The sequence below is a fragment of the Elephas maximus genome, chromosome 13 (assembly GCF_024166365.1).
Source record: "Elephas maximus indicus isolate mEleMax1 chromosome 13, mEleMax1 primary haplotype, whole genome shotgun sequence".
In the NCBI taxonomy this organism is placed as follows: Eukaryota; Metazoa; Chordata; class Mammalia; order Proboscidea; family Elephantidae; genus Elephas; species Elephas maximus.
In genome coordinates, this window is record NC_064831.1 from 82,815,676 (window position 1) to 82,842,345 (window position 26,670).

General features: G+C 43.8%; 1 protein-coding gene across 1 annotated transcript in view; it reads right to left on the reverse strand.

Annotated features, from left to right (window-relative positions):
* Nucleotides 1–513: 513 nt before the first annotated feature.
* The window catches only part of FAM174B (family with sequence similarity 174 member B), a 39,449-nt gene continuing 13,292 nt past the window's right edge, over nucleotides 514–26,670 (reverse strand). The window contains exons 2-3 of the mRNA XM_049905932.1: nucleotides 10,792–10,923; nucleotides 514–835 (exon numbers count right to left, since the gene is read on the reverse strand). Of these exons, the coding sequence (XP_049761889.1) occupies nucleotides 832–835; nucleotides 10,792–10,923 (136 nt within the window). The 3' untranslated portion in view covers nucleotides 514–831. The remainder of the gene's footprint in view (nucleotides 836–10,791; nucleotides 10,924–26,670) is intronic.

Consider the following 26,670-nt stretch of genomic DNA (forward strand, 5'->3'; position numbering starts at 1 on the left):
TGTGTGTGTATATACACATATATATACACACACATGCAAACATACACATATATCCATACACACACATACCCACAAACACGCGTATGCACATACATAGACAAACACACACATGCATATACACATAAAAACACACATGCACACACAAACCACACATACACACACACACACATACATACTTTTTTCCCTGATACTCAAAATTCTTTGTGAACTAGTCATGCCTAAGTCTGCTAAACCCTTTAAAAAAAAAGAAAGAAAAGGAGCCACAAACATGGGTACACTTCCGGTAGGGACTGACCAGCTCTGACCACTCTCACTCTGACATTTCACACAGCCGTCATGAAAATAAGGCCAGAACTTGACCAAGCCAACAGACCACTACTGGCCACACGTCCATAACCTGGACCCAGGAGAGCAGAGTACCAAAACCCTAATTGTACAGCTGAATATCCCACAGGTTTTTTTTTAGGTTCTTGATCCTCCTGTTCTGTTTTACTTTCGTCAATACTTGCTTATTTAAAAAAAAAAAAAAACGTTTCTACCCTTCACCCCTTAGCAAGGCAAAAGCCTCTTCAAAGAGGGAGAAGGAGGAGTGGCATTTGGAAGAGACGTCCCAAGGGTGGCTGAGGTGCCTCTGGTGTGGTGATTTGGAAACAAGAAGCCCCACGGTGGCATTCTGAGCAGAAGGTCGTGCACGCTATGGTGCCAGAGTTCTATAAATAGTTTGTTTTGGTCTCAACACCTCGGATGGACGAGACAGCTTCCAGGTCCTTCACACCCCAGGCTGCGGCTGGCCAGCTTTCCACAGCATGCCAACAGGTTGGGAATAAGGTTTTACCTAAAAGAAAAGGAAGAACAAGAGTCAGTGCCTTCTGGCAAAGCCCCTCCCCCATTTGGGCCCCTCTCTAACAGTCTCCATTCTGCAGCCACACTGTGAGAACATACACATACACACATGCGCTGCTGTCCCTTCACCAGCCGCTCTCTTCTCCCCTCCTCTTGTGTTCCTGCCACGAAAGCCATCTTCTCAGCCTTTGAAAATCCCACACCCCCTGACTGAGACTGGAGGGACCCCAGAGGACATGGCCCCTGGACTCTCTGTTAGCCCCAAACTAAAACCATTCCCAAAGCCAACTGTTCAGACAAAGATTAGACTGGACTATAAGATATAAAATGATACTCGTGAGTCGTCAGCTTCTTAGCTCAAGTAGACATGTAAGACTACGTGGGCAGCTTCTGTCTGGAGGTGAAAAGAGAAGGCGGGGGGACAGGAGCTGGTTGAATGGACACAGGTATCATAGGGTGGAGAGAAGCAGTGTGCTGTCATATTGTAGAGAAAGCGACTAGGGTCACATAACAATGTGTGCGTAAGTTTTTGTATGAGAAACTCTTGAATTGTAAACTTGCACTTACAGCACAATAAAAAAAAAATTTTTTTTAAGAAAATTCCACACTCCCTCCCTCCATCACTTCCCCAGAGAGCTCCTTCCCTTCCTTCAGTACCTGACTCCCCCCACAAACTCCCTAGGACACAGCCTCTTTTCCCTTTGTCTCTCTCCTTCCTAGCCCTTCTACAGGTGTTTATGCCTGGGGTCGGCAAACACTGTAAACGGCCAGTCCCGTTGCCATCCAGTCAATTCCAATTCATGGTGATCCCATGTGTTACAAAATAAAACTGCTCCATAGGGTTTTCTCAGCTATAATCTTTACAGAAAGAGCCCTGGTGGTTCAACAGTTTAGTGCTCGGCTGCTAACCGAAAGGTTGGCCGTTCGAACCCACCCAGTAGCTCTGCAGGAGAAAGACCTGGCAATCTGCTTCCATAAGGATTACAATCAAGAAAACTCTATGGGGCAGGTATACTTTGTCACATTGGGTCCCTCAATGAGTCAAAATCGACTTGACAGCACCCAGAAACAACAATCTTTATAGAAGCAGATTGCCAGCCCTTTCCTCCCCGGTGCCACTGGGTGGGTTCAAACCACCAACCTTTAAGTTAGTAGGTGAGCTCAAACCATTTGCACCACCCAGGGACCTCTTGTAAAGGGCCAGAGAGTGAGTATTTTATGCTCCGTGGGCCACACAGTCTCCATGGCAACTACTCAATCCCACCACTACGGAGTGAAAGTAGCCACAGGCAATACATTCATGATTGGGCATGGCTGTGTGCCAATAAAACTTTATTTGTGGACACTGAAACTTGAATCATGTATCATGAAATATTTGTATCATGAAATATTTATGTATCATGAAATATTTTTTCTTCTTTTGGTTCTTTTTTAACCATTAAAGAAATGTAAGAATCATTCTTGGCTCGCAGGTCTTACAGAACAGGCAGTGGACAGACTTGATCTGTGGGCTGTAGTTTCCCAACCCCTGGTCTTTCTCACTAGCTGATTCGCGTCTGTCTCTTGCTTAGACTGGGAGCTCTTTTTGAGCAAGGCCCTTGTCTGAGCTTGCTCACCTTTACAAGCCCAGAAATGAGCAGTGTCAGACAACGTAGAGGGTGCAAGAAACATGTTTTCACTGAATCCATTTGAGACATCATCTATAGGAACTTAGAGGGCAAAATCCAAGAAGAGAGAGCTGCCACCATCATTTACAGGTGCTTGGTCATGGGCATCATATAATCACACATAAAAATGAGGATTTAATAGAATTTATAAAATAATACTATAATAACACAATATAAATATCATACAACAGAATTATTTATTTAAAAACATGGATATTCTGTTCTTAGGAAATACACTAAGGCATTTACAATATATGTAACTTACCCTCAAATGGTTCAGAAAAAATTGTGCACACACACAACACACGCAGAGTCGTCATAAAACATGGGATAAAATGTAACAATAGGAAAATCTGGGTAAAGGGCATAAGGGCATTTCCTGTACTGTATTAATGTTTGCAATGTTTTCCAAGTTTGAAGCTATTTCCAAATAAAAACTTTTAAAAAGAAGCAGATGATATGCATTCTCACGTTGACCACAAAGGTATCCTACTCAACGTACTAGAGGAAGAAAAACGTAAATCCACAGCAGCCAGGTGAAAGCTTTCTCTTTTAAAGGATCCAACTGCCACCTTCTCTGGGTCGGGGGATGGGTGGCTACCTCCAGTGACTGACACGCATGGAACCCAAACACCCACATTACACAGAGAAAGAGACTAAGGGCCTCAAATGTTAAGACCAGGTCTGATTTCACAATCAGGCCTTCCGCTGAACAGGCTGCCAGCTCAATACTGAGGTTGGGGAGGCAGGGTTGGGAGATGGACAAAGAGTGGCGTAGCTTTCAAAAACCAAACCAAGAATGGGGTCAGAATGACAAGATCTGACTCCCAGGCACTACACCAGAAGAGACGCACCTATGAACCAGGGCTTTTCAAACCTGTTCTAAATGGTTCAGTCACGGCCAAAGAAAACAAGGGCAGTGAACTGACTGCACAGCAACCAAATCTCTTGCCCATATCCGGCGAAGTGGTTAAAGTGCTCAGCTGTTAACCAAAAGGTCAGTGGTTAGAACCCACCAGCCGCTCCACAGAAGAAAGATGGAGCAGCCTGCTTCTGTAAATATAGCCTTGGAAATCCTGTAGGACAGTTCGACTCTGTCTTATAGGGTCGTTATGAGTTGGAATCGACTCAACAGCAGTGGAGAAAAATGGGAAGGAAACAGGCAGCAGTGCCCTGCTCAAAGATGGCAGCCAACCGCGCAATTTTGAATGTATGTCACTCTCCACAGTTCTGCCAATAATCCAGTCTCCCACACCAGGAAACTTTCAGGAACCTAATGCAGGAAATTGGACTACTAGCAGGATTATGGAGAATGGGCACACATTCAAAGCTGCCTGTTTCCTACTCAGGTCAAAAGCCGATGTGTAAGGGATTTGGTTGCTATGCAACACATACGCTGCCCTTGTTTCCAGAGGCCATAGGTGAACCGACTGGAACCAACTCAAAGCCCCGATATGAACCAAAGCAGACTACAGCAGGCCTGCCAAATCTGAAAAGCAACTTGCTTTTGCAAAAGCATTGCTAGTTAGGATTATCTCTGCTGTTTTTAATTATTTGTTGATTACTATGCAGCCCTAAAGAAGCAAGAAACTAAATAAATCAGATTAAATTAGCAGTAAGTTTTTCTGGCCACACAAATTCCTGTTCACATATGCTCTATCTTCATAGACATAAAAGTTTCAAGGTGCCCTAGCTTAGAACAAAGGAGTCCTGGTGGCACAACAGTTAAGCGCTTGGCTGCCAACCAAAAGTTGGCAGTTTGAATCTGCTCAGCCGCTCCACAGGAGAAAAGACCTGGCAACCTGCTCCCATAAAGATTATAGCCTAGAAAACCCTACAGGACAGTTCTACTGTCATTTGGGGTCACTAAGAGTCAAAAATCGACTTGATGGCACCCAACAACAACAACTTAGAACATGATACTTTAACTGAGAACTGTCCAATATTGCCAATAGTGCTTTTCAAAGAACCCATCATGTGACATGAGATGCCCCTGTTAGCACAGATGTTATGCATCTTACAAGGAAAAGGGCTGGTGGATCTTTGTTCACACTAGCAGAGGAAGACTTCCGATGCTGCCCCACGTGCAGATAGCATGTCCCAGCATCCATGGCGTGCCTGCTGGTCACCAGCTCCTCTCTGATTCCTTCCAGCCCTCAGAAGCGCATGACACCCAACGTCCGCACATCCACTGCTCATGGAGCAGTCCACACGCCGATGCTCCTAACAAGTCAACCACTCAGAACCCGTGTGAAGCACGGGGTGGGCAGAAGGGCCCTCCTAGCCCAACCATTCATAGGTCCTTAGTAAAAAGAAGCAGCCTCAAGAAGTCACTGCCTTGTGTTTGTTGCTGTTATCATTAGCTGCCTTCAAGGTGGCCCCAACTCCTGGTGACCCCACGCACAATGGAACAAAATCCTGCGCCATCCCCATGATTGGCTGTGACTGGGTCATTATGATCCATAGGGTTTCATTGGCTGATTTTCAGAAGTAGATCGCCAGGCCTTTCTTCCTAGTCCATCTTAGTCTGGAAGCTCTGCTGAAACCTGTTCAGCATCACAGCAACACACAAGATTCCACCGACAGAAGGGTGGCGGTTGTGCATGAGGTGCACTCACTGGCTGGAAATGGAACCTGGGTCAAGAATTCTACCACTGAACCATCAACGTCCCCAATGCCCTGTGTTTAGCAGCTGCCACAGGGTTCAAATGGGTGACTCTGACCTGTGCCTGAGTTTAGGATAAGCAAGCGAGGTCTGTTTTCTCCTACTCCCAGCCTACCCTTCAGGGGCCTCTTGTTGTAAACAGCCTTGGAATGCCCCTTGTTCCAGACACAAGACACCAGGCATAGTCCCCAGCGTTGCAGCAGAAATCTCATGGGTTTCTAATTATATTCCCGCAGGAAGCTCTATCCACAACAGGATGGGAGGCAGGCATTTCTAAACTGCATGTCCACAACCCCACAGGGCCACATCTTTTCCAAAGGTAAGAAACCCAGAACACAGCCGTCCCTCCCAGTGCAGGAGGCAGGGCTGGCAGGAGTGGCTCTATTTCCAGCAGCGTCCCTTTGGGCTGCACTTGTCACAGCTGCCAGTGCTGCCTGCCAGATAAACGGAAGTGCTGGCATCTGCCTCGCCTTGGGAAACGCCTAGAGGGTATAACAAAAGTCTCCCATAATAAACCAAGGATACGCTGAGGCCCAAAACATCAGCCACAAACTGCACGCTAGGCCAACCAAGCTCAGAACAAATAGAACAAAAATTCAAACGCCTTTTGAAACATGGAATCATTTCAAAACCCCAGGGTTCTCTGCACTCCATTTAGCCATCATTTCTCCCTTCTAATTAGCCTTTTTAAGTACAGAGTTGGAAACTCATTTCTACAGACTTCTTTTCTTCTTTTCTTTTAATTCACATCTGGCCCTAAATACTGGAGGGCTTGTCTCACAGATATTAAAACATCCCTGTTGGATAGGATCATAAAAAGAAGGCTGTCAACAAAAGCCTAGCCCTTCCCATCTTCTCCTTTCTCTAAATTTCCTCCCTGGCTGGAAAAATAGCCTGACTGATAGGTACAGCCTCTAAGTCACGAGACATTATCAGAGAAGCACAGGCGTGATAACAAGAGGCAGGTTACAGCCCTGGTGCCCAAAACACGATTTTCCTCTTTCCACTCAAACACGAAATAACCCTAGGTCACAGTCCAGCCACATCCGATTCAAATCTAGTCTATTTCCCAGAGGAAACAAAAATGTAGATGAGCTGTATCTAAATAGGAAAAAACAGCATCTGTGTTGTCACTGTTATCACTGTACAGAGCGGGAAGTTCTCAAAAACACTAATCTGAACATAAAATTGTCCTTAACGTTCTTGTTCCTCCTTACTTATGGACCTGAAAAGTTATTTGAATATGCTGTTCAAATGGAGAAAAGAGCTACAGGACAGCATGTATAACAAGGACCCTTATTAAAAAAAAAAAAAAAATTCCACAGATAAGTACTCGTGCAGACTCTAGTGGCTACTGCTAAGTAGTGAGATGATACGTAATTTTGATTTCCCTCTTCCTTATCTGTAGTTTCTAGGGCATACCTTACAGCTGTAACAAGAAAAGCTATTTCTAAATGTTCAGGTTTTCTGTGCCTAAGAATCAGGGTGTTCCTGTACGGAATGCCTCACCTCCAGATTTATATACGTCCTGACTTTATCTCAACCACTAACAGCACCAACTTCCACTATGAAAAAACCCATGGCCATCAAGTCAAATCGACTCATAGCAATACTTACATATGCCCCATAAGGTTTTCTAGCCTGTAAATCTTTACAGAAGCAGACTGCCACATCTGTCTCCTGCAGAGCAGCTCGTGAGTTCAGACCACAGTCAAGTGCTTAAACACCGTGCCACTGGGGCTCCTAATTGCTACTGGAAATTCAGTTCTTCAAAACAAACACAGAGTACCTGACAATCATAATGAAAGTTGGTAGGAGACAGTAAAAGTAGATGAAGTTAGAGAATAAACACTTATACCAGAAGAGAAGGTTGGAAATGAATGAGCTAAAAGCGTGAATATACGATGTTAGAAAAACAAAAGATTAAGGAAAGAACACAGAAATCTGTAAAATTGAAAATAATAATGGAGAGAATTAAACAAGCCAAAGTCTGGTTCTTTGTGTAGACTAATAAAATTAACAAGCTTCTGGCAAGATTTACTAAGGGGAAAAAAGGCAAAAATAAGCAATATTAAAAATGATGAAGGGCCCGTGACTGCACATGTTGCCAGGATTAAAAGATAATAAGAGAAATGTTATGAACAACTTTAGGCCAATACATTTGAAAACTTGGATAAGATGAACAAAATCCTAGGAAGATATAACCCATCAAAACTGACCCAAGAAGAAATAGAGAAAGCCTAAAAAGTCACATAATTATTTAAAAAAAAAAAGTGAACATCAATAGTTTTAAAAGATTTTTCACATAAGGAAAGCATCAGGCCCAGTCTGTTTTAGCAAGTTCTACCAAACATTTAAAGGACAAATAATTCCAATCTAATGCAAACTATTCCAGAGAAAAGGAAAATAAAGAATATGCCCCAATTCATTTTATGAGGCTGATAAAACTGTTACCAAAGGCTGACAAGGATATTACAAAATAGAAAAATGATAGGCCAATTTTAGTCATTACTGGAGACAGGGAAGTCCTAAAGAAAATATTAGCAAACTGAATATAACAATGGGTATAAAAAGATAAGGTGACCACACTGGTTCTATTCCAGGCATGCAAAGTTGGTCTAACATTAGAAAATCAATAAATACAAATGTATCGCGTTATAGGTTAAAGGGAAAAATATGATCTTCTGAACAGAGCTAGAAAAGCACTTAATAAAATCTGACATTATTCATGAATATACCATGGACTGCCAAAAGAACGAACAAATCAACCTTAGAAGGAATACAACCATGACCCTCCTTAGAAACAAGAATGGCGAGACTTCAACTTGCTCACCCTGAACACATCACCAGTTAAGACCAGTAGCTAGAAAAGGACATCATGTTTGGTAAAGTTGAGGGTCAGCAAAAACAAGGGAAACCTTCAGTGAAACAGGCTGACATAAAACCACAACAATGGACTCAAACATACCAATGATCACGAGGATGGCATAGAACCAGGCTACACTGCGCTCTGTTATACCTAAGGTCTCCACGAGTCCATGACAACTAACTATATGATTTAAAAAAAAACAAAACGAAACTCTTAGCACACCATGAATAGAAGGAAACTTCCTGGAAAAAAAAAAAAATCTAACAAAACCCTACAGCAAACCCAACTCTTGGCTGTCAAATGCTGAAAGTACACCTTTAAAATCAAGAACAAGACAGAGTGCCTATTATCACTACTTCTATTTAACAGTGGCTTAGAGGCCAAGAGTACAAAAAGACTAAAATAAAGTGTTAAAGGACTGAGGGGAATAAAAGCTCTTTTTAGTCTCAGATTACATATATACATTAAAAAAAAAAAAACCAAACCCGTTGCCGTCGAGTCGACTCTGACTCATAGCGACCCTATAGGACAGCGTAGAACTGCCCCATACAGTTTCCAAGGAGCGCCTGGTAGATTTGAACCGCCGACCTTTTGGTTAGCAGCTGTAGCTCTTAACCACTATGCTACCAGGGTTTCCTATATATACATAGAAATCCCAAAAGAACCAGCATTTACATTACTAGAATTTAGCAAAGGTGCTGGATACAAAACCAGTACTTTAAACAGTCAACTGCATTTCTAGATGCCATAAACAAAGTTAGAAAATGATATTTTGAAAAAGATATCAAAATATAAAACACCTGGAATATATCTTTAAAAAATTTACAAAACATTTATGGAGAAATGATTAAAGATACTGAAAGACATTTTAAAAATACTAAATAAATGTAAAGTCATTCCAAGTTCATGGACTGGAAGATCCCACATCATGTTGTTGTCATTCCAAGTTCATGGACTGGAAGATCCCACATCATGTTGTTGTCATTAGGGGCTGTTAAGTCAATTCTGACTCATAGCAACCCCGTATGACAGAGTAGAACTGCCCCATGGAGTTTTCTTGCCTGTAATCTGTATGGACCCACATCACCAGGTCTTTCCTGCAGAGCCTCTGGGTGGGTTCACACCACCAACCTTTCAGTTAGTTGCCAAGCACTTAACCACTGTGCCATCAGAGATCTTTTTCCAACATCATAATTGTGTTAAGAAAAAAAAACAAAACAAAACATCACAATCAAGTTGATTCCAACTCAGAGTAGATCGGAGCTCCACAGGGTTTTCAGTGGTATAACCTTTCAGAGATAGATCACCAGGCCTTTCTTCCAAGGCACTGCTGTGTGAACTTGAACCACCAATCTTTTCATTAGTGGCCAAATGCAAACTGACAGCACAGCCCAGTGTTGACTCTCCCTAAACTGATCTACACAGTCACAGCGGTTCCAATCAGAATCGCAAAAGTTGTTTTGTTGCATCTGACAAGTTGATTTATCTAGAAGAGCAAACGGCCAAGAATAGAGTCAAGGCAGTGCTGAGGAGGAACAAGTCAGGGAGGTACAGAAAAGAGGGCTTGCCTTACCAGGTGTGGAGAGGCAGCAGAAAAGTAGGAAAAGCTCAGGATTGGAAACAGCCTGGATTTCTGTCCCACCCTTGATACTAACTAAGGTCCCTGGGTGGCATAAATAGTTTGCTCTCAACTACTAACCTAAAAGTTGGCAGTTTGAACCCACCCAGCGGTGCCACACGGTGATCTGCTTCTATAAAGACTAACCAAAACCAAACCCAGGGCCACTGAGTCGATTCCAACTCATAGCAACCCCAGGGGACACACTAGAACTGCCCCACAGAGTTTCCAAGGGGCGTCTGGCGGATTCAAGTTGCCGACCCCTTGGTTAGCACTTAACCACTATGCCACCAGGGCTTCCAAACCTGTGGCCCTTGAGTCAATTCCGACTCACAGCAACCCTATACAACAGTGTAGAACTGCCCCATAGGGTTGCCAAGGAGCAGCTGGTAGACTTGAACCGCTCCTGTGGAGCAGTTCCACTCTGTAACACAAGGGGCACATGAATCAGAATCAACTCAAAGGCAATGGGCTTGGGTGGGTTGCTGCTAACCAATTGGGACCTTAGACAAGCAATGTCCCCACTCTCTGGGTCTTCAAGCCCTGATCTCTACATTACACTCACCCCAGTTCTTACACTGTAGAATCCACATATTCAAAGTACATCCCAAAAGGATCCGAAAACCCACACCACAATCCTGAAGCCACAAAGTCATTCTGACTCTGCTACAGACTATTTTTAGGAAACACACCTGTCTTTGGAGCCCATCAGTGATTTTCACTCCAAGCAGAAGTCCCCCATAAGCCCTCAGCTGTCGACTTCTGCAAGGCTCCAAGTTCCGTTTCTGTGCGCGTTATGTGACAGGCATGCGGCCACTTGGCTGGGATTCCCCCAGAGCCGGTGCGTGACAGCCTCATTATCTGAACTTCAGTCCCACTTTTCCTCCTGTAAATCTGACTTCTAAGTGCTGTCAGGTTGGGGAAAGTTGGGAATAAGCGCCTCTCTGCTGGCTTCTGGCTGCAGTGCATTTCTAGGAAGGGGTCAGAGCAGATCCCTTCCATCCGCGGAACCCCCCAAGGCTGAGCACTTAACCAAAGAACCAGAACACAAGGACAACACACCTGGCCTGGTGGTGTCTGCAAAGGTGAGCCATCCCATCAGCCCCCCGCCCAGAAGCCTACCCCATACCTGTATTTGATATCAAATACTGTGGAGTCTTCATCTTCATCGTCCTCTTCATTCAGCGGGGCCATTTCCACCCGCTCAGCTGGAGTGGTGATAATGTCATATTTCCGGGTCTTCTTTAACCTCTTTCCCGACCTGGAAGAGGAGAAGCCCAGTCATGAGAATACAGCTTGGAGAGAAGGGGCCAGCCCCAGCCCTCGCCAGGGAGGACCTGGCACAGGCGGCCAGTGCTGAGTTAGGGTCCCTTCCTCCCATCTGAGTTTGAGGACCCCACTGAAGGTAAGCCACGCGGCTACCTTTGCTCAGCAACCGAGGCTTCTCACAGGAGACCGACCTGGTTAATACCAGCCATGGGACCACAGGCAAGGTGCTGACTACACTAAGCCTTTGTGATCTTCACGCACGCAACAGACATGATTACACCTTCCCTGGGGCAAAGATACTCAGTAATCAAGACAAGTAATATCTCAATGCAATATTTTTGGAGCCCTGGTGGGGCAGTGGTTAAGCACTCGGCTGCTAACTGAAAGGTTCACAGTTCAAGCCCACCAGCTGCTCTGTGGGAGAAAGATGTGACAGTCTGCTTCTGTAAAGATTTACAGCCTTGGAAACCCTACAGGGCAATTCTGCCCTGTCCTATAGGGTCACTATGAGTCAGAATTAGGCTCAACCGCAATGGGTTTGGCAATATTTTTAAAAGTCAAAATTAATGGAAATAAAAAAATCTATGACGAACGGAACATCAAAACGCTAAATGAGGGTAGTATCGAGGTCTGCACTTGCACGGCTCACCTTGTCCCCCCACCCCTGCCCTGGCCGTGTCGTGTTGTGGGGGTCACTGCCCCCCAGCACAGCCAGCACAACCTGGTGTTGAGACTGCTGCTCTGTGTGCCAGCCTGGTTGGCTCTGAGTCAGAGCCTGGTTCACTCTACCTGTGGGATCATGGATGAGCTCATTAATCTCCCAATGTCTCAGCTTCCTCATCAATAAAATGGAATAAACAACAAAATAAGTAAAATTTAGAAAGAAAAAAATAACGAAGCATTGATGGTTCAGTGGTAGAACTCTGACCTTCCACGAAGGAGACCTGGATTTAATTCTGGCCAATGCACCTCACGCGTAGCCACCACCCATCTGTTGGTGGAGACTTGGCTACCGCTACGATGCTGAACAGGTTTCAGCGGAGCTTCCAGGCTAAGATGGACTAGCAAGAAAGGCCCGGTGATCTACTTTCAAAAATCAAATGAAAACCCTATGGATCACAATGGTCCAATTTACAACCGATTGTGGCAGTGGTGCAGGACGGCATCGTTCGGTTCTGTTGTACATTGGGTCACCGTGTGTCAGGGATCAACACGAAGGCAGCTAACAATAACAATATAAAATTAAAATCCGATGCTAAGCAATAAAGAAAATGTGACGATAACGTTCAGGGGAGTAAATGAAATTTAATATAGTCTCTAAGGCACTCATTTACAGAGAAACTTTGAAACCTTAAATAGCATTAAGTCGTTTCAAATTGGGCAATCTTTTCCTCTGATTTACTTAAAGGATCTCTATTTTATACACTTTGAATACTGTTATAGAGAAAAATCCTAGTGGGTGGCACTGCCCTTGAGATCTTAAATGAAAACCAAATAGAATGGCTAGTGTGAAAGTTGAACTGAAAATCCTGGCATTTTTAATAATGGCATGCTATAGTCACGGTCCTGGTTTCAAACAGATGACTTCATTAAGCAGCTCTCACATTTATGAATGGAAGAAGGAGACACCTCATTCATTTAGCCCATCGCCCGCCCCATTTTGCATGCGACGTAGCCTACAAATTTTTATGTGTTATTTTCCTCTCGCCCCATGTTGCAAGCAACTGCAGGAAACAAGCTGGTGGGAATCATCAAGCAATCAGTATTTTGTACATTCAAATCTCGCCATCTCTCTGTGCCGCCACTGAACATTCATCAGTGTCACCAGCCCTGTGTAATTCTGGGGTGTACGGGGTACTCCTCAATAAGTATTTCATGTTTCTCTTTAAAATAATAAATAAATAAGATGGGATGATAATAGGACTGTCCCTCACAGGCAAGGGGAATCTGAGATGATGCACTTAACAAGCCTGTACACAACAGGCGCTCAGCACAAGTTAGGTTTCACTCTTAGTAATAACAAGAAACCAGAAAAAACCCCAAACCTGTTGCCATCGAGTCAATTCTGACTCATGGCAGCCCCACATGTTACAGAGCAGAACTGCTCCATAGAGTTTTCTTGGCTGTAATCGTTATGGAAGCAGATCATCTGGACTTTCCTCCACGGTGCCATGAGGTGGGTTTGAAACACCAACCTTCAGGTTAGTAGGATAGCACAAATCGCTGGTGCCACTCAAATAGAAGTTAAATGTGTGTGTTCTCTTTTGTATGGCAAAGACTTGTAAAAATGAGTCAATATTTTCATCACGAGGATTTCTGAGGATAGGGAGTTATGACAATCAACTTTTACCTTCGGGATAGCAGAGGGTCACTATGGGTCACAGGGGAGGTGCTGAGGTAGGCTGCCTTAGTCATGGGCGTACATAGCTCTGCACTAAGAATGCAATATTTATCAGAGCAAGGCTGAAAGTTTATGATACCACCCGGGAGTGCTGCTCACATTACAACTACTGTTGCTTTTATTTCTCCACTACCTTGAACTTCTTCCCAAATGCTTTGTATTCTCTGGTATCCCTCTTTTTTTTTAATATGCTTATATTTTTATAAAACAAACAAAAACCCAAACCAAAACGAGACGGATTAACACTATGGCTACAACAATGGGCTCAAGCATAACAACAACTGTGAGGATGACGCAGGACTGGGCAGTGATTCGTTCGTTGTACACGGGGTCCCTGTAAGTTGGAACCGACTCGATGGCACCCAACAACAACTTTTTATAAATATAAATTTAAATATATAAATTTATATGAGAAACTAGTCACCCCCCAAAAATCATAAATGGGAACACGGAAGGATCATATTCTCTAAACATTCTTCCCGCAGACTGTAAGCTGTTCCCGGGTACAGACCACATCAAGGACACACTCGAGATTCCCTTGTCCCCAGCACAGAGAAACTCTTCAATAAATTTGCAAAATGAGTGAAAACAGAAGTCCCCCCTTCAGACTTCCTAAAAATGTCTTAGCAATAGCAACTTGCTTTGCCCCATGTAGTGTGACTTACCAAAAATCTGATGTACCAAAGTGTCATTTAAAAAAAAAAAACCTCAGTGGCTGTCTGACATGTAGCAAACTATACTGCCTATATGGCCTGTACTGCATGCTCTTCGGGGTTCTTTTTGGGTAGAGAAAATGGGTAAGACTTTGAGGGACAGGTAGAGGCAAGATTGAGGGTTCGATGATCCCCAACCCTCCTCAAAAAGTACTTTTTCCTCCCCACTTTCATCACAGGTACACACACACACATACACGCACACATTAGTACAGGTATGAGTCTGCTTGGGTCCTGAGCATAGGATGAAGCACAGTGACAAAGCCAAGCCTAGTGGTAAGAGGCTAAACCAAGAGGGTATGGCCAGTGTCACCTAGCCAATGGCCCTAAGACAGCATTGTTTTGGAAACAAGCTTTAAATGGGTACTTAAATGTTAACCTTATAAACACCATTGGGCCCACATTCGCTTAACAGATTCTTCTCTCTACCTCCCACCAAAGGAGTAAAATAAATCTTTGCCTTCTGCCCTGTTGTCATCGAGTTGATTCCAACTCGTGGAGGCCCCGTGGGTGCACAGTAGAACTGTTCCATAGGGTTTTCAAGGCTGTGACCTTTCAGAAGTACATCACCAGGCCTGTCTTCCGAGGCGCCTCTGGGTGGGTTCGAACCACCAACCTTCTGGCTAGTAATCGAGTGCTTAACCATTTGCGCTACCCAAGGACTCCACCTACAATCCCTGACCAATGCCATCTTCAGTACTGCATGGGGGGAATTTCAGTCCAGAAATGGCTCTAAATGCCATAAGCAATCCAAGACAAAGCCACAAATCACACCCATTCTCAAGCCATGGTGACTAGGGTCAAACCCCTGATGTGCCCCACAGCTTTCGCAGGAAAACAGCCCCACGTCCCGCTCAGATAATACACTGCCATTTGGAGAGGGCGCTTGGCTTTGAAAAGGAGCAGGGCTTGCCCCTCTGATTACCATGCCCTGTGTCTGGGATGCCCACTACCAGGACACACCTGAACAAGCACAAAGGGCGTTAGAAAAGGCGATGTCCCATGAGCCTGAGGGCCTTAGGAACCTCCTATGGACATGTCAACAGTCCGATGTCCAGATGGTTTCAGGTCAAGGAGTTGGACGTGTTTGTAACTCTTTTTTGTACATCATTGCTGTTGTCGTTAGGTGCCACTGAGTTGGTTCCGATCCACAGCGACCCTATGTATGATACAAAAAAACACTGCCCAGTCCTACGTCACCCTCACAATCTTTGTTACGCTTGAGCCCGTTGTTGCAGCCAATGTGTCAATCCATCTCATTGAGGGTCTTCCTCACTTTCGATGACCCTCTAATTTACCAAGCATGATGTCCTTCTCCAGGGACTGGTCCCTCCTGATAGCATGTCCAAAGTAAGTGAGACAAAGTATCGCCATTATCGCTTCTAAGGAGCATTCTGGCTGAACTTCTTCCGAGACAGATTTGTTCGTTCTTTTGGCAGTCCATAGCGTAGTCAATATTCTCCACCAACTGCAGAATTCAAAGGCGTCAATTCTTCTTTGGTCTTCCTGACTCATTGCCTAGCTTTCGCATGTGTATGAGACGACTGAAAATACCATGGCTTGGGTCAGGTGCACCTTAGTCCTCAAAGCGACATCTTTGCTTTTTAAGGATTGAAAGAGCTCTTTTGCAGCAGATTTGCCCAATGCAATATGTCATTTGATGTCTTGGCTAGTGCTTTCATAGGCATTGATCCTAGTAAAACGAAACCCTTGACAACTTCAATCTTATCTCCTTTTATCATGATGTTGCTTACTGGTCCAGTTGTGAGGAGTTTCGTTTTCAGGTATCATGAAGCCTGGAAAACGCAAAATCTGATTGGTCAACCTCCTTGTACACTTTTAGCATGAAGTTTCAGTCAGTCATTGGCCCTGAGGCAGGAACTGACTGCTGACTCTGGGGGAAGGTTCCAGAGGCTCCGACTTCAGCTCAGCCTCATGGGAGTAAATCTCCATCACACCTAGGAAATCATCTTCCTTCTTCCTGATTGTTTATAGAATCTTATGATCTTATCACTAACCGATTGGGCTAAAGTCATTGACATTGTGAATTGCTCGGGAGTCAGCTCTGACTCGTGGTGACCTTACGTCTAACAACAAAACATGGCCCACTCCTGTGCCATCTTCATGATCATTGGAATGCTCGAGTCCATTGTTGCGGCTATCGTGTAGTGCTTTCGGCCTACAGGCTCATCTTCCAGAACTATATCAGACAATGTTCTGTTGTTATCCGTAAGGTTTTCATTGGCTGATTCTCACAGTAGATCGCCAGGCCCTTCTTCCCAGCCTATTTTAGTCTGGAAGCTTCTAGCATCTAGTCTGGCATAGTTTCTAGCATCATAGCAACACACAAGCCACCACAGTAGGACAAACTGACAGATAAGCACTTAAAAACACTTACCCAGGGAAGAAGCTGGAAATAAACACTAACTTCTACACTGCTGGGGCCTACAATGCTTCAATGCCTATCAAGGCTGGCCAGCCTTTCCAAACACATGACTCCAGAAAATAATTTGAAACCCTGCAATCATGGTAAAGGCCATTAGCCAGGGCCCTCATGCATGCTTCCAATGGCAGGTTTGACGTTATGAGCTGAAGAAATTACACCTCAAACAATCAACTCTCTGAGACACAACACCCTTCACAAAAGAAAAGCAATTTATGCTGTTTCGCCGCTGGGCATGTGAACAAGAGAAAACTGAGATGTTTGAGAAGTTCAAAGACACTCAGGAACGTTCTAAGCAGAGTTACCCTGGAGAAGACGCCTAGCAAGGGATGGAAAAATCCAGCTGCACTAACGAGAGCCCTGTACAAAGGAGTCAGGTGGAGCGGGGTGAGGGGATCTTTGCACATTTTTCTCAAATGAATAGGCCTGCCCTTCCTGCACTCGCTGTGTGCCACTCAGAAGCAGGGAACAGATGAGCAGAGTCAGTCAGCGCTTCCAGCAGACCGTCGGATCCTGGAGCCTGAGTCTACTGGGATCAGAGAGAAATGCCTCCCTGCCTCAGGGAGAGCATGAGATAAAGGGAAAACAGAGGGCGCTCCAAGCCTAAAGATCCTCCCTGAGTCCACACTCTCTCTTCTCTGAATGGGGATGCTATAACGTGCCTTTTTATATGAATAATGCCCCATAGTAGTTGAGTGCTTCCTAGGGGCCGACTAAGCAATCTGCATGCATGATCTCACATGAAGCTTACAAACCAAAAACGCACTGTCCTCGAGTCGATTCTGACTCACAGCGATCCTCTAGCACAGAGCAGAGCTGTCCCATAGGGTTTCCAAGGCTGTAATCCTTACGGAAGCAGACTGTCACATATTTCTCCCTTTCGGTTATCAGCCAAGCACTTAACCACTGTACTACCAGGCCTCCTGTTAACTTACAGATAACCCTAAAAGGTACATGGAGTGCCTGGGTGGTGCAAACAGTTAATGTGCTCAGCTGCTCATCAAAAGGTTGGTGGTTCAAGTCCACCCAGAGGCACCTCGGAAGAAAGGCCAGGCAATCTGCTTCTGCAAAGTCAACTGCTGAGAGGCCCATGGAACACAGTTCTACTCTGACACACATGGGTCACCGTGAGATGAGGTCAGCTCAATAGTGACTGGTTTTTTGTTTTTTAAGGCACATGCTGTTATCCTTCTCTTATGACTGAGGAAGCTGAGGATCAGAGAGGTTAACTTGCCACGGCCATATAGCTAAGAAGTGGCAGAGCTGGAGTTTGACCTAAGGCAACCTGGAGACTAGCAGGCTTGCACTCTACACCCCGTGGTCTGCTGCCACGCCTCCGTGGTCGGCAACAGTGGCAGTGTTACAGCCACTCGTTGCTTTAAATGTGACATGAAGGCAGGAGGGCATGACGCTTAAGAGCATAGACTCTGGAGTTCATTTAGAAACCCCAAATCAAAGGGCATCGTAAGTGCATATCCTCCCTGTTTTGCTCAAGAGGGCCAAGGGCTGCCCCAGCACTGACCTCCCTGGCAGGTCACCTTGAACTCTATCATGCTTGCCAAGAGGCAAGACCTGGAGGCCTTCCTTGCTATTCCTTGCTATTCTCTACTCACTCCTAACTGCAAGCCCACTCCGTACCCCCACTCCGCACCACCAAGGTAAAGGGAGTTTCCCTGGGGTGTGGCCTGTACTACCTTTTATCTCTAAAGAGATAAAAGTAAAGGGAAGCAAGCAGAGAGTTGGGGACCTCATACCACCAAAAAAGCAGTACCAGGAACAGAGCGCGTCCTTTGGACCCGGGGTCCCTGCACCTGAAAAGCTCCTTACCAGGGGAAAATTGAGGACAAGGACCTTCCTCCAGAGCCGACAGAAAAAGAAAGCCTTCCACTGGAGCTGACACCCTGAATTTGGACTTTTAGCCACTTTACTGTGAAGAAGTAAATTTCTCTTTGTTAAAGCCATCCACTTGTATTTCTGTTATAGCAGCGCTAGATGACTAAGACAAGGGGTCAGCCTGTGGACCGAGGCCCCATCTCACCCAGAGACGCACACAGCTTGAGGACACAGCACCTAGAAAAAGCCCAGGTTTAAGGTCAGAGTTGGGTTCATGACCCAGTGTTTCTGCTTACGGAGCTTGTTTTCTCAGCTGTCTATACAGGTGATGCAACAGTTAAGCACTTGGCGGATAACTGAAGGGTTGGCAGTTCAAACCGACCCAGCAGCTCCACAGCATAAAGACCTGGTGACCTGCTGGCACAAAGATTACAGCCTAGGAATCGTACTGGGCAGTTCTACTCTGTCACACGGGGTGGCTATGAGTCAAAAATCGACTCGATGGCACACAACAACAACAACACAGAGGGACGTGGGGATGGGGGCGGGTAGGACAAAAACACGTGAGAACGTCCAATCTCAGCGCTTCTCCCTGAAGAAGAAGATTCAGGACACAGAGAAGGGGAAGGTATTGCCATCCCAGTCTCAACAGCACAGCCCCCTTGCTACACTTGTTTCTTTTCTGGTGCAGGATCCCATTAACCCAGGTGGCCCTAAGGAAAATATGGTCTGGTGGGTTGAATTGTGTCCTCCAAAAAGATATGGTGGAGACTTAACTCCTGGTACCTGTGAATGTGACCTTATTTGGGAATAGGGTCTTTGCAACTGTAATCAAATCAAGATGAGGTCATATTGGAATAGGATGGGCTCTAATTCAATGATTGGTGTCCTCAAAAGAAGCAAAAAGACAGAGATACACAGAAGGAAGACAACCATGCGAAGGGGAAGGCAGAAATCGGAGTGAGGGAGCTACAACCCAAAGAATACCAAGGACCGCTGGCACCCACCAGCAGCTGGAGTGAGGCTTGGAACCAGTTCTTCCCTAGAGCCTTCAGAGGGAGCACGGCCCTGCCAATACCTGGATTTTAGAGTTTCGGCCTCCAGAACTGGGAGAGAATAAACTTCTGTTGTTCAAAGTTACCCTTTGGCAGCCCAGCCCTAGGAACTACTAATACAGACGGCAAATGATAATCTTTCAGTAAATTTCCCTGTCACGCTCCACAGGAATAGGCAAGGTCGGAGAAGTTTGCGGGGGGCAGAAGGAAGTCACTGCTTAGGGAGCACCGAGTTTCTGTTACGGGTGATAGAAAAAATTTGGAAACTGATGGTGGTGATGGGTGATCAATGTAATTAATGTCACTGGATTGTACATGTAAAAAATGCTGAAATGGAAAATGTTTTGTGATATATATATATACTTGCCACAATAAAAATAAAAATTTTTTTTTTTTTTTTGAAGAGACAAAGCACCTTTTGTTTTTAACCAAAACACATGTTTTTAACAAAACAGAGAAGTTCAAAATGCTTTTACTCTGAAATGTGATCCTGGAGCCAGAGGGTTTGTTTACTCAAAGGACCTTTCAGCAGATGGTCAGAAACAGGTTTCCCAGTCAGTACTCAAGGCACGGCCTTTACAAACAAGGAGGCGGGGCAAGCAGAGAAACATGGCTCCACCAACCAACTTGGAAAGAGTCCTTCCTTTCTTGGCCTGTTTCCAAAAGCAAACAAAAAAAAAACACTTAAGGGTTAGTTTATTATTAGAAGTTCAGTTTTAAGGTGTGGCAGGCAGAACCATAAATGGGGAGTCCAGACATTGAGGTTCAAGTCTCATTTTTGCAGTTCCCTGGTCTATATGCCTTTGGGTAAGTCACTCCCACTAAGCCTAACTTCATCATCTGTTGCTTCTCCTTGCCTGTGTAGTTGGGGTGCTGGTGAGGGCCCTCAAGGAGCCTTCCCCCCTTACTTATTCTGTAGAACCATAAGCTTCCCTGTTTCCCCCAACAAGGCCTTCCTCAGACACCTTTACCAGGCCAGGTTGTCCCCTTTGTACTAGTTACCAAAGGCTGCCATAACAAAGCACCACGAAGAGGGTGGCTTTAAACAACAGAAATTTATTGTCTCAGTCCTGGAGACTGGGAATCTGAGTTATGCAGTCAGCCCTGTCAATTCATTCTGAGGCTTTGAGGGAGAACCTGTTGCATGCCTGTCTCCCAGATTCTGGTAGCTCCAGGTATTCCTTGGATTGTAGCTACAGGATCACAAGGTATCCTTCCTCTGTCTCTGGGTCTCTTCCCTTTTATAAGGGCACCAATCATATAGGATTAAGACCCACCCTATTCCAGTATGACCCCATGTTAATCTAACTTCATCGCAAAGACCTTATTTCCAAATAAGGTCCCATTCAGGGGTACAGGGATTAGAACTTCAACATATCTTCTTTGGGAGATAATAATTTAATCCACAACACCCTTCTTCGGACTCCTAAAGCCCCATCATCTCCATCCACGGGCACCATCATTGCTGCTGGGCAGGTCTTCATGTGACCCTGGTAGCATGTGTGGCCTTCCTGTATCATCTGCTCCACTGGGCATGACAGTAACAGCAGCCACCACGATGGGCAACCATTTAGTACCAGGTATTTCACTCATTATCTCATTGCAGCCTCCAACCTGTCACAAAGGGATTATACCCATTATTGAGTTAAAGAAACCAAGGCCAGCAGGCACAGTGTGACCTGCCCCAGCGAGTGGTACTCAAACCCAGGTCTATCAAAATGAGGGCAGAAAACTCAGCTCAGACATCTGGATGTTCCCACACACTAAGGAGACTCTCAACAGATACTGCTCAGGTACCTAGACAGGCAACTGCAAGTTCCTTTGGTTGCCAGCCACTGACGGCCATGACAAAAAGCAACCAACAAGAAGGTTGTGTCAACAAAAGAAAATCACGCCATGCTTTTGACTAGAAAGTTTCAACTTTGTGAAGCTGTCAGGCCTCCTAAATTAATCTATAAGCTTAATGAAATTCAGTAAAATACTGATAGATTTTTGTTGGTGATCTAGACAAGCTGATTCCAAAGTTCATAGAAGAAAAAGAAGAAGAAAAAAAAGCATAGAGAATAACCAGAAAAATTCTGAAAAAGAGGAGTAAAGAAGGGAAAGTGGCCTTACCAAATAGTAAAATATGCTTAAAACCACAGTAACTGAACACAGCGGCGCTGCCATATCAACAGATATTGTAGCAAAATAGAAAGGTCCGAAGTAAACCCAAGTACGACTAGAATCTGGTATAGAATAAAGACGGCACTTCAAACGAGTAAAGAAAAAGGTAACCCATTCAATATGCTGTGTTGGTAGCCATTCATATCTCATACTTTATGCCAGAATAAATTAGATGAATCAATGATTTAAATGTAGAAAATAACACCATAAAAGTACTAGAAGAAAACACAGGCAAAGTCCAAAAAACCATAAAAAGGATACTGAATTGAAACACATAAAAAAAAAATTTTTAAGTGAAAACACAAACGATAAACTCGGGAAAATGCTTCTAACTCACATTACAGATGAAGAACTAGCCTCTTTTACCATGTTAAAGAATTCCTACTAATCAGTAAAAAAGAAAAAAAAAAAAGACCAACAGTCTATCATCAAAAAATAAATAAAATTAATTATTTTTAGAAAGACCAACGATCTAATTGAAAAATGGGCAAAGGACATAAAATAGGCAGTTCACACACACACACATAGGAGCTACAAATGGCTTTTAACCATTAAAAAATGCCCAGTCTCAAACACGGTAAGAGAAATGCAAATTTAATCTTCACAGAGATCCTCTTTTTCACCTATAAATTTACTGAAAATCAAAATATCTGAAAACATCCTGTTGCCAAGGATGTGGGGGAAAAGACTCTCTCATTAATTGCTTACGGAAGCACAAATTTATGATCTGTAGTGTCGCTATGAGTTGGAATCAACTCGACAGCATAGGTTTTTTGGGATTTATAAAGGGAGTTGTTGTTGTTGTTGTTGTTGTTGTTGTTAGGGTGCCGTCGAGTCGGTTCCAACTGACAGCGACCCGATGCACAACAGAATGAAACACTGCCCGGTCCTGCATCATCCTTACAATCATTGTTATGCTTCAGCTCATTGTTGCTGCCACTGTGTCAATCCACCTCGTTGAGGGTCTTCCTCTTTTCCCCTGACCCTGTACTCTGCCAAGCATGATGTCCTTCTCCAGGGACTGATCCCTCCTGACAACATGTCCAAAGTATGTAAGGCGCAGTCCCACCATCCTTGCCTCTAAGAAGCATTCTGGCCGCCCTTCTTCCAAGACAGATTTGTTCGTTCTTTTGGCAGTCCATGGTATATGCAATATTCTTCGCCAACGCCACAATTCAAAGGCATCAATTCTTCTCTGGTTTTCCTTATTCATTGTCCAGCTTTCACATGCATATGAGGCAATTGAAAATACAACGGCTTGGATCAGGTGCACCTTAATCTTCAGGGTGACATCTTTGCTCTTTAACACTTTGAAGAGGTCCTTTGCAGCAGATTTGCCCAATGCAAGGTGTCTTTTGATTTCTTGACTGCTGCTTCCATGGCTGTTGATTGTGGATCCAAGTAAAATGATATCCTTGACAACTTCAATCTTTTCTCCATTTATCATAATGTTGCTCATTGGTCCAGTTGTGAGGATTTTTGTTTTCTTTATGTTGAGGTGTAATCCATACTGAAGGCTGTGGTCTTTGATCTTCATTAGTAAGTGCTTCAAGTCCTTTTCACTTTCAGCAAGCAAGGCTGTGTCATCTGCATAATGCAGGTTGTTAATGAGTCTTCCTCCAATCCTGATGCCCTGTTCTTCTTCATATAGTCCACTTCTTGTATTATTTGTTCAGCATACAGATTGAATATGTATGGTGAAAGAATACAACCCTGACACACACCTTTCCTGACTTTAAACCAATCAGTATCCCCTTGTTCTGTCTGAACAACTACCTCTTGATCTTTGTAAAGGTTCCTCATGAGCACAATTAAGTGTTCTGGAATTCCCATTCTTTGCAATGTTATCCATAGTTTGTTATGATCCACACAGTCGAATGCCTTTGCATAGTCAATAAAACACAGGTAAACATCCTTCTGGTATTCTCTGCTTTCAGCCACGATCCACCTGACATCAGCAATGATATCCCTGGTTCCACATCCTCTTCTGAAACGGGCCTGAATTTCTAGCAGTTCCCTGTCGATATACTGCTGCAGCCGTTTCTGACTGATCTTCAGCAAAATTTTGCTTGTGTGTGATATTAATGATATTGTTCTATAATTTCCACATTCGGTTAGATCACCTTTCTTGGGATCACCTTTCTTGGCATAAACATGGATCCCTTCCAGTCAGCTGGCCAGGAAGCTGTCTTCCATATTACTTGGCACAGACGAGTGAGCACCTCCAGTGCTGCCTCCGTTTGTTGAAACATCTCAGTTGACATTCCATCAATTCCCGGAGCCTTGTTTTTCGCCAATGCCTTCAGAGCAGCTTGGACTTCTTCCTTCAGTACCATCGGTTCCTGATCATATGCTACCTCTTGAAATGGCTGAACATCGACCAATTCTTTTTGGTATAATGGCTTTGTGTATTCCTTCCATCTTCTTTTGATGCTTCCCACATTGTTTAATATTTTCCCCCATGGAATCCTTCACTATTGCAACTTGAGGCTTGAATTTTTTCTTCAGTTCTTTCAGCTTGAGAAACACCGAGCGTGTTCTTCCCTTTTGGTTTTCCATCTTCAGCTCTTTGCACGTGTCATTACAATACTTTACTTTGTCTTCTCGAGACGCCCTTTGAAATCTTCTGTTCCGTTCTTTTACTTCATCAGTTTTTCCTTTTGCTTTAGCTGTTCAATGCTCAAGAGCAAGTTTCAGGGTCTCTTCTGACAACCATCTTGGTCTTTTCTTTCTTTCCTGTCTTTTCAATGACTTCTTGCTTTCTTCATGGATGACGTCCTTGATGTCATTCCACAACTCATCTGGCCTTCAGTCACTAGTGTTCAATGAGTCAAATCTCTTCTTCAGATGGTCTCTAAATTCAGGTGGGATATACTCAAGGTCATATTTTGGCTCTCATGGACTTGCTCTTATTTTGTTCAGTTTCAGCTTGAACTTGCATATGAGCAATTGATGGTCTGTTCCACAGTCGGCCCTTGGCCTTGTTCTGACTGATATTGAGCTTTTCCATCATCTCTTTCCACAAATGTAGTCAATTTGATTTCTGTGTGTCCCATCTGGTGAGTTCCATGAGTATAGTCGCCGTTTATGTTGGTGAAAGAAGGTATGTGCAATGAAGAAGTCGTTGGTCTTGCAAAACTCTATCATTTGATCTCCAGCATTGTTTCTATCACCAAGGCCATATTTTCCAACTACTGATCCTTCTTCTTTGTTTCCAACTTTCACATTCCAATCGCCAGTAATTATCAATGCATCTTGATTGCATGTTCGATCAATTTCAGACTGCAGCAGCTGATAAAATTCTTCTATTTCTTCATCTTTGGCCCTAGTGGTCGGTGCGTAAATTTGAATAATAGTCGTCTTAACTGGTCTTCCTTGTAAGCATATGGATATATATCCTATCACTGACAGTGTTGTACTTCAGGATAGATCTTGAAATGTTCTTTTTGACAATGAATGCAACACCATTCCTCTTCAAGTTGTCATTCTTCCCACATAGTAGACTATATGATTGTCCGATTCAAAATGGCCAATACCAGTCCATTTCAGCTCACTAATGCCTAGGATATTGATATTTATGCATTCCATTTCATTTTTGATGGTTTCCAATTTTCCTAGATTTATTCTTCATACATTCCAGGTTCCGATTATTTATGGATGTTTGCAGCTCTTTCTTCTCATTTTGAGTCATGCCACATCAGCAGATGAAGGTCCCGAAAGCTTTACTCCATCCACGTCATTAAGGTCAACTTTACTTCGAGGAGGCAGCTCCTCCCCAGTCATCTTTTGAGTGCCTTCCAACCTGGGGGGCTCATCTTCCAGCACTATATCAGAGAAGGTTTTCACTGGCTAATGCTTTTCAGAAGTAGGCTGCCGGGTCCTTCGTCTTAGTCTGTCTTAGTCTGGAAGCTCAGCTGAAACCTGTCCTCCACGGATGACCCCCACATGTCTCTCCGTTTGTCGTACTGTGGGAGCTTGCGTGTTGCTGTGATGCCGGAAGCTATGCCACCAGTATTCAGATACCAGCAGGGTCACCCATGGAGGAAGAAATATTACATTTAAGCAATTCACAACTATATCACATATTAGTCTATGATTAAAATTGATAATAAACTTACATGTGTAACAATATTGATTATAAAACCCTTTGCTAACTATAGAAACTGACAGTCTAAAACATGAAGTAGAGGAAATGCTTTGTTTCTTGACATATGTTTAGAAATATAACTTAAATCTTAAATTCAGTTTTTTTTAATTTTAGTCTTTTTAATTATCTTTAGAAACATCACTGTCTTGCAAATGCATATCTGACTTTAATGGACCTTTCAGGGTTTAAGTTTGAATTATGGTTTCAAAAAATAGTGACATATTAAAAAGTGAGTTATCAAAAGGCATTGATTTTCGTGAAGTCATTCACAAGTTCGTAGCTTTGAAGGCCATGAAAGGGAAGTTCTGATTTAGTCGAGATGTTCACTAGGAGCTGCAACGCTTATGTTATATTTGTTCCTGTTTACATTTATGGTGTTATTTCATTTATGAATATATTTCCACATGGATTTGTCTACAACTTTTCCATTATTTGGGCTGCTATTGATTACGCAAATCTAATCCATTAATGTATTTCATGCAATGGTAAAGTTAAATGTTAAACATAATTTTGATGTAGTTCTTAAAGATTTTTACTTCAAATTCTAATGTTTTCTTACTAAATTTCCACTTTAACCAAATGAAACTATGTAAATGTAAACACATTTAGGCTGTGCATATACTGTAATTTAGAGGTGTGATTTTAGTTTTACTGGTTGTTTATATAGCTACTACTGTCATTACATTCAATGATGCACGAGGATTACAATTTATGAGTAACTTTAGTACAAAAAACATTACTAAGAATTCTGCACAATCTGGTATGGGAGGAGGTCCATGATGGGCGGGTGGCACCATAAGCTACCACACTGGGTGACACCAACCCTAGGGTACGACTGGGCCCGTCCAAATTGGAATAAGCTGAGATTCCTATGGCACTGGCGTTTGCCTCTCTATTACTTGTTGAAACCATTTTAAGAGACAGATGCTGGGTTGAGGTAAGTGGGGGGGGGGGGCAGGCGATGGGCAACTATGCCCCTGG